General features: G+C 43.1%; 1 protein-coding gene across 1 annotated transcript; it reads right to left on the bottom strand.

Moving 5' to 3' along the window:
* Window positions 1–2,204: 2,204 nt before the first annotated feature.
* On the bottom strand, window positions 2,205–4,362 carry LOC119324931 (histone acetyltransferase HAC1-like). The gene is made up of 3 exons (XM_037598696.1): window positions 3,855–4,362; window positions 2,718–2,938; window positions 2,205–2,606 (listed from the first exon to the last, which is right to left on the bottom strand). The coding sequence occupies exons 1-3, from the start codon at window positions 4,239–4,241 to the stop codon at window positions 2,534–2,536; spliced, it is 681 nt and encodes a 226-aa protein (XP_037454593.1). The 5' UTR covers window positions 4,242–4,362; the 3' UTR covers window positions 2,205–2,533.
* Window positions 4,363–9,081: the final 4,719 nt, after the last annotated feature.

Genomic DNA, 9,081 nt, shown 5'->3' with positions numbered 1-9,081 from the left:
GGATTGGCCCTTGGGACTCGATGTGGCAATGCCTTGGACAGTGCCACTGGCCATTGCCTTTTTTATTTTCTTTAGGACTTGTTGAGTTATGCCCTCAGCAGAAACTTGTCGTACTTTGACTGTGCGCTACTTGTGGAGGTCAGGCGGGCCTAGGGTCGTCAGAGCCCGAGTGGCATGGCACGCGCTTGACCTCTTGGATGAGCCGGCGCAACCTTTTGAGTTGATGTTTAGGTGTGGGTAGAACCCCTATGGTGTTGTGTACCGCTCTCCGCCGCCAAGCTTATATTGAGTAAAGAGTGGGCCGAGAAGCTTTAAGTTCGTATGTATACGGCTTTTTCTGGCATTCCATTGCTGGTAGGCGTTTAAACGTGTCTCTGTCTTGAACCAGCACACCTTGAATGTCACTTAACAAGCGTGGCCTGCCGTTTTTGTTGTGGGTTGTTTTTGCCAAGCTCATTTTGTGTGTGTATAATTGAGTTGTAGTGTTGTATCAATGCATCAGAGACATGCATTCATGTTAATGTTGCAGTATTACCCATGCATTGACAATGTTGATTCATTTAGGTTGTCATTTGCTATCCATACAATATGCACTCGCTCATACTACTGTTTTTTCCTGTTTGACAATGTGATGACAGAACACTAGCTTCATATGTTCACCAGCTTCTTGACCCTCAGCATGTGACCGTTGTCCAGGTCTTGAATGCCATCAATTTAGATGTATGGGGCCGCGTTCACTTAATGATGCATTTGGATTCGGCAAGGCATTGATCGTGTATGTTAAGGATGTACTCCCTCCGTCCCTAAATATTTGTCTTTCTAGAGATTTCAACAAGTGACTACATACGAAGCAAAATGAGTGAATCAACACTATAAAATATGTCCACATACATCCCTATGTTGTAATCCATTTGCAATGTCTAGAAAGACAAATATTTGGGAACAGAGGGAGTATTAAACTATTAATGTTCCCTCCTGAGTGTGGCTGACACGTATGGATTAGAGGACACACATGTTTTGCTCATAACCTGTGGCGGAATTTAAAATTTCACAATGCATGAACAGTAAATCACATGGTAATAGCAACGGTATTATGATTAATAACTTTCATGGAAATATTCCATTTAGGCGCTTAGAACATTAGCACTCGACAGAATCAAGAATGGCAAACTGCTAGAGCTAGTGTTAGCTAATTATTTCGCCCTGGATACATCTGCACAGTCGACTCTACGACATGAACCTCAACTTATATTGACTAGTGGGAGTAGAGGGACTTCATTGCCATGGGCGTCGCTAAAGATGCTAAAGACCTGCTCCGGGACATTTATGAACACATGAACGACACTACATCTACATATGAACTGATGCTACGGCTACAATAAAATAATGGTGTTGGAGGAGATTATGGAGATAAAATACTGATGCTACGGCGTAGAGAACTGAGAGATAAAAAGAAAGGATGAGGAATATGAACTGCAGTATTGCTACGACTCTACATCTACATTTTTTTCGAAAAGAAGCCCTGTATCTCCATGGAGGAGTTCTAGCTAGCTATGCACATGAACAGAATGCATGAACTAGAGAAGGAGGATGAGCAGAATGCATGAACTGGAGGAGGAGGATGAGTGAGAGAGAAGCTGCTTGATGGAAAAAGGATGGGGAGAAAATGCAGAAGGTGGTGCATGCTGCTGCTTAGCTCCTCTAAAACAATAATGTGGGATCAGTACAATTATTGTGTGATGGGGCATACATACTTATTGTGTGGTGGGGCATTCTCACTTATTGACCGTGTTAGAATATGGACTATACAACATTGATACACTGCCAAGAAATCAATATACATGGCCCGTTGTACAAATACTGCACTGATCTTTGTGCAGCGGATGGATGAGATACCATCCTCGCGTGGTTGCATGTCCACCCGTGATTTATCGCTTTTGGTGATCGTTTGGAAGAATCTGTAAGTTTTAGTGACCATTTTAAATCTGGTAGACTTCATTCATTTAATCAGCCTGACACTATAATTTTTAGTAACCATTATAAATCTGTTCCCTTCGTCCAAACTAGACGAGCATTTTCGCATTCAAAATTTCCAATGTGATGATCTGACTGGATCATGCATTTCCTGACAAGAAAGAAAGGGCACAGATGCAGGATTTACTTACTCTGCTTTATACTTTTAAATAAAGATAAATATTGGACCTACAAAATGGGAGGGGGCAGAAATAAACAGGGCCCTGTGTGCACATCCCCATCTCCCTTTTTCTTCCTACTATACCCCTCCTGAGGTAACAAGAAACTAAATTGGAGGGGGAAACAAAACAGCTTAACCATTGTCTTTCAACAATAGACGACATGACGTCAACGAGATTGACCCTTCCTTCAGAAAAAAGGTAGGCTTCCGAGCCATATGTTAATCATCAGTGAAGAATACCCAGCATCTTCTTCCATCTCCAGTTGAAAGATCCATCTGAACGTCTTGCCTAGATTCCTCTAGTTCAACCATCCCAAGCTTCTGCTGCCCGTTGTCTAATCATTTCGTTAACAGCAGCCCTCTCCTGGATTCGGACTGCTGGTGCAACCTTCTAAGATGGTCTTTCAAATCCCTGTGTAGTTTCCAGAAGTGGTGGTCAGGTGTTACTCCAGATTGCAATACTATATGCGTATGCAGAAGAGAGGTGGAGGTAGCATGACAAATGATAGACGCGCCAACCCACCTGCACCTTGGCATACTGCATCCTGAATCTCTGCAAGCTTGGGCATGGAACTGAATCATGTACCACATTTTTTTGCGCAGGGCACACCCTCCTGAAGCACGCCTTTTGCACTGCTTCCCATGCAGAAATAGTTCCTTGACCTTAAGGCAGTTAGGAAATTGGCAGCTAGATGAGCGGCACGTCGAGGCATGTACCAGAAGATCGAGCATTATTTTCCTTGGCTGCAAGATCATTATAAAAAGAAAATTGCAATGTGATACTATTAAGCAAATGGATTGTATATAGTGGAACACATAACTATTGAGTCCCTCCACACCAAAAAAACTGCAAATTGAAGATGTCTTTGCACAATAACTACTTCACAAATTGCAACCGCAAAAATAAAAGATGCACTTGTTGATTATTTCCACAATATTGTACATCACCTGATCGTAAACAAAGAGTATATATTGAATGTTTGAGAATGCTGAAAGAATGCTTATGCCTAAGCTGCAAACTGAAGCCATCTTTGCACAATAACTACTTTACAAATTGCAGCCTCAAAAATCAAAGATGCACACGTTGATTGTTTCCACAATATTGTGTATCCCCTGATCATAAAACACAGAGTTTATGTTGAACGTTTGAGAACTCTGAAAGAGTGCTTAATTATGCCTTTCAATTTGTGAAGCTCCATCTTAAGTTAATTGCAATGACTGGATGCTAGCCTATTACATACAAATATTGAAGAATAATTGGACAGAATCACAATGGGCAGGCAGATCATGGTTCCATTTCCCAATTAGGGATGATACGGACCTATATAGCAATGGCACAAACTGGCCAATGCTGATCATATTCAGATCTATCCTGATAATTTGATGCATCCTTCAAGTACCTGTCTCAATAAGTGAAACTGACTGTATACTACCTTATCTAAAACTTAATAACCCAATTTATGCAACAAGATACCATTATTTACCATAGATTTAGGGAAAAAAAGTATTTAAGTTTGACAGCTATCAAGTTTCTGACTATGAAGCACCACAGTTTTTTTGGCGCCTCCTTTTTTTTATTAGAATAAGCGGAAAAACACGACTTCAGCAATGGCAGGTCAGGAACAAATTATTAGTGCGAACCACATCTAGAAGAGCTTACCTGCTGAACACGCATTTGCGGGGCGTCCTTGTTTTTTGCATCATGGTCGGCAGCAGATGGATGGTTTGCCAACTTCTGAGGATGATGTTGTGCAAGCTGCTGCTGCGTGCGCGCTCTGCTTGCCGCTGCTGCGTGCGCATGTTGCCGGCCGCCGCTGCTGCTTGCCCCTTTGCTGCCGGCTGGGAAGCTCTGTGGCCACCAGCTCGCGCCCGAAACCGCCGGGAGGCTCGGTGGCATCGCCATGGCCTCCATCCCACATCCGAGCAGCCGTATGGGAGAAGCCGGTCGGAGGCTCGCGCCATCTCGCAGGCCAGCAGCAGGTGCTGCCTGAGCCCAACGCCACCTGCCATGGCCGCCATCTCCTTGGGTGCCTGAGCGCCTCGCCATGGTCGCCGCAAAGCTCCTCCTCAAGGCGCTGCGTCGGAGCTCCTCAACCACGCCGGCAGCAAAGGGCGACCATGGCGACTTTGGTGGCTGCTTTTAATTGGCGAGAAGGCTCTTATTAGCTAACGATGGATGGTGATCTGTAAATCAAATACTCCTACATACATAGTTATATCAGCTTTCACTCGTCATCCTGCAAGTAGCTGCAGGGGTGGACGTACACACGTTACTGGTTCGGAAATGCACTAGCCGTTTCCCTCAGCAGGACAAGAAGAACAAGTCTGATGGCCAAAACCCTTAGTTGATGCTTCACAATCATCCTGTATTTTTTGAGCCTGGTTTAATTTGTTGAGTGTTAGGTAGAACCAACCTATCTAAACTATATCTATGGATTTGTTTTTCCTATTTATTGGGACAAATATGTCAATATATTCATATTCATGGAGATAATCAACATGGCTGGCTAAATCAACGTGGTAGGGCGACAGCGAATGGTGAGACTTTGGCTATCAAAGTGGCGTTACTTGTTTAATATGAACCCGTGTTTATCGGCAAGGAAATACAATTGTGTGGCTGTGGTGAGGCAACATGCACAATCATCCGTTCAACTTGTCCTTTTACCGCATCAATTACATACACAAATAGTCATCCAACTAGCATCAAATTTGTATGCGCACACAAGGTTTGCCAATATATTTGATCATTGGTTGGACAGTATTCCAAATAGTGTCAAAACGCTAACAAGGGTGGGAGCGTATGACTTACTTTGGTCACTTTGGAATTGTAGAAATTATTTTAATGACAAATATGCTTCTGTTCTGCAGGTTATTTTTCGTTGTCCGCACTTGCTTTGTACGTGGTCTACGCTACAATGACCGGAGCACCAAAGTAGTTCAAGGCGGTGTGTACATGATTGAAGTAGACGGCTACGACTACGGAGGTTTTTTCCCAACATGGGCGGTAGCATAACCTACGGATCGACCCTCCGCCGCTTTTGACATGGGCATAGTGTTGGTCTATAGGACTTTATTGTTGCCGATTTGTTGGTTTTGTTACATTTTCTATTGTCGAATTTTTGGTACTTTTTTTTTGGATGAAAGGGAGTTTTATTCATCACTTAAGAGCATAATCAGTCTTACATAGATCAGGGACAGTGCCTGGCCCTGGCCCCAGCCATACAACCGTGCGATATTCAGTTCTACCAAAGCTAGCTAGATAATGACTGATGCTATTCTGCTCCCTACAGATATAAGCTAGCTTAACTACTCTCCCTTCCGACATAAGCCTCCTGATCTGATCAACCAGCATGGAGTAACGGGATCGATCTCTGTCCATTGTTGTGATAATCTTAAGAGCAACACGTCAGTCTATCTCCACTTCAATAGGTAGCTGCGTCCACTGCAAGGCAAGGTTCAAACCCTCCATGCAGGATAGAAGTTTGGCTTCTAAAGGTTCTGCACATGCTCTCAGCTCTCTGCATGATGAGAAAATGATCTTACCCAAACTGTCCCGCGGAATCATTCCGGTGCCGGCCGTTCCGGTGGAGGCTCAGAACGATCCGTCGACATTGAGTTTAGTCCACCCATCCGCTGGAGGAGACCATCGTGATCGCGCCTCGTCCGCAACCCGAGCATGTGGTACAGGCTTGCTGGGCGTCACCACATCAACCACTTGTCTGCCTTTCGTCGGGTCTGCACTCGGGTTGTTTTGGATGCCCACAAGCGAATCAACGTAGCTGAGAAAGAACCTCTTGGACGCTTCGACCGGAGGAGGCTGCTTATGATGCATCATTTCATTGCGTGCGTACCAGCAGCGCCAAAGGGTCATCATGAGTTCCATCCTCTCCGTGTCAGGCAGGTCACAAAGAGTTTGGGAGAGCCACTCCGTGCCCGTCCGATGGAATGCCGTAGCAGTAGGAATTCGCCATTGCTCTACCATCGCTTGCCAAAGGGCCACCGCCCTAGGACATCTGCAAAAGTCATGAAATGTATCCCCGGCTCCACCGCACAGAGAGGGCATTGGTCAGAAACTTCCAATCCTCGCCCTTTTTTATTAACCCAAGTGGGCAAGCAGTCCGTGATCAAGCGCCAAGTAAAAGTGCGAACCGTAGGAGGAGCAGGGCACCTCCAAATAAAAGCCTAGACGGGTGTTACTCGTAATATTTTCTACTAGCATGATGCTACATTTGAGATAATAAAATCGCCCTTTATCTAAAAAATTACATACACAAAAATGGAACTGGTGTCTGGAGTCTTGAGTTTCTGCACCCGCGGACTCTGTTTGGGCTGACGACGGTATGGGCTCCAACTTGAAGGGATACATGCAAAGGATTACATAACCACCGGTTTAGAAATGAATCATTTCAAATGAACAAGTTGTTTTCGTCAGAATAACAAGTCACGTCTCAACTCTGTTTGTGGATACAACTTCATAGTTCATACAACCTTCCTTGGATAGTTCAGTTTGTGGCACTTACATTATTGGTTCATAATTGGACAAGTTGCTTCTGTCAGAAGAACAAGTCCTGCCTGTTCTAGAAGTGGCCTTCCCGGATGACTAAGTTTTTTTACCGGAACCGGTATGTACCAGTGGAGAATCCATCGTTCGTTAAATTCATCAAGATTGGTGCAGCTGGTTAGGTATAAACAAGGGAATCCTTTCCAACAACAATACTCGAGAATACATCCTGCATGTCAGCTTTTTGCCAGAGAAGAGAGAGAGAGAGAGAGAGTGACTGCACATGCATGCATTATTTTCCATACAACATTTTAAAAGCTTGATAACTTTTGAACTAAATATCCAGTTTTGAAATATTTTATTTTTTTGAATTCAGGGCGGCAAGACCTTTAAAACAAGATCAATCTTGGATGCACTTGGCTAGTTTGAATTTTACCGTTTCACTCATTTCAGAGAAAGCATTTCAGTCAACTTCACATTTCACTAGTTCCGGAAAATCTTCCAGTCAATTTCACATTTCACTAGATTCAGAAAACACATTGTAATCATTTACAAAAGATATATTTCACTCATTTTAGAAAACACATTACACTCATTTAAGAAAGACAAATATTACACTCATTTACGAAAGACAGATTTCGTTCATTTAGAAAACACATTACACTCACTCCATTGAAAAAACTATGTTTCACTTGTTTCAAAAAACCTTGTTCACTCATTACAAAAGATATATTTCAAAACTAATTTCACCGCACGCTTGCGAAACTCATATTTCACTGCTATAAAAATTGATTTCAATCATTTCGATAAATATATTTTATCACATTTTATAAAATAGGTTTATTTCACATATTTCTTACGAAATAGGTTTTGTTCATGCTATTTCTTTTGAAATAGGTTTCCTTTGAATATTTGTTTAGTCATCCTCACAAATTTGATTTTTCAGTTTCAGTAAACTTATTTCACTAAAAAAACACATTTCACTCATTTCAGAAAATATATTACACTCATTCAATTGAAATACTGTATTTCACTCATTTTGAAAAATGTTTTTCATTCATTACAAAAGATATATTACAAATTAATTTCATTGTGCGCTTGCAGAACTGATATTTTACTCATATAAAAATTGATTTCAATCATTTCAATAAACATATTTCACTCGTTCAAATATATTTCAGAAAACTGATTTCACTTATTTGAAACGTTGAAATTTAAACATGTTTGAATGTATTCAAGATTGATCCCGTTCTAAAGGTCTTGACGCCAAGAGTTCAAATATATAAAAGAATTCAAAAACGAAATTATGATTTATAAGATATGAATGGTCTATAATATCATAGGAAAATTAAAGTGTGTACGTTCTTTGGGAGAGAGAATCTGTCTTAAATGTGCATGCACCTGTGCACAAACAGTGGTGGGCCAGCTGATAGTGATGTTTTAATGCCAATATACAGAAGGGTCAATACACTACTATACAATTGATGGGGACCTCTTATTACACGAATCACAAAGCAGACCGACGGCGGATGTTTTGCCGGTAGATACCGGCTCCGATAAAAAGGACTTTCTGCCTTCCCGGATGCTTCATCTGCAAAACCATGCTATTGTTTTTAGTTCGTTTTTCGTAGATCGATAGTTGCAACAAACTTATGTTAATCACTTAAACAGTTAAACCTTATATATATAGATTTGTTTTGAACGGTGACTCTGGCAGCTGCTTTTGATTCCTAACGATGGGCAGCTGCAAATTAGTTATGCACCATATTTATGTGAACCTTCATTCGTCGTGCTGCTACTTGCAGGGTAGATGGAGATGCTATTGGCTGGAAATGCACAAGTTGTATCTGTCAGCAGAATGAGTCCTTTGTCAACTCTGCTGTCCACAAAACCTTTTGATGCCTCACAACCATGCATGTAGAGTTCTCATTACCACAACAAGCCGATGTATGCAATTTTTCAGATGGAGACTGGATACATCGATCAAAAATATGCCAGATATTTTTTTTAGGACACTGGCAAAGGCAAGATGGAAATCAAGCTAGTTAAGGTAAGCATTGCAGGCACCGTCGCCCTCCTTTGCCGACACGGGGGCACCCTAGCCGCCGCCGCCCTCCACTGCATCGCCGCTGCCGGAGGGCTGGCCGGCGAAGCCGTGCCAGACCCCAGGAAGACGGCGGCGGGGGGTAGATCTTGCCCCTCGCGTGCTCCTCCACCGCACCTCCGCATCACGCCCCCACCCCCCTTGTCCCCCTCGGCGGATGCCTCTGCCGTTCCGCAGGGTTGCGGGTGCCGCGCGGCCTACTTGGGGATCCTCACCTCCCTGCCAGGAGCAGCAGCCGGCCGCGGGTGTCGTCGCCGCAGGGGTTTGGTGGCCGCCGCATCA

The sequence above is a fragment of the Triticum dicoccoides genome, chromosome 6B, assembly GCF_002162155.2.
Source record: "Triticum dicoccoides isolate Atlit2015 ecotype Zavitan chromosome 6B, WEW_v2.0, whole genome shotgun sequence".
NCBI lineage: Eukaryota > Viridiplantae > Streptophyta > Magnoliopsida > Poales > Poaceae > Triticum > Triticum dicoccoides.
The sequence above is the reverse complement of the archived record's forward strand: the minus strand, read 5'-3'. Positions and strand labels throughout refer to the sequence as shown.

Bases quoted from the DNA above. Each gene is read 5' to 3' on its own strand.
- LOC119324931 (XM_037598696.1), bottom strand. From the start codon at position 4,241: ATGGCGAGGCGCTCAGGCACCCAAGGAGATGGCGGCCATGGCAGGTGG. The intron at 2,939-3,854 runs GTAAGCTCTTCT...ATGATCTTGCAG, and splicing joins CGCAAATGCGTGTTCAGCAG to CCAAGGAAAATAATGCTCGA. The intron at 2,607-2,717 runs GTGGGTTGGCGC...GAAACTACACAG, and splicing joins TGCAGTATGCCAAGGTGCAG to GGATTTGAAAGACCATCTTA.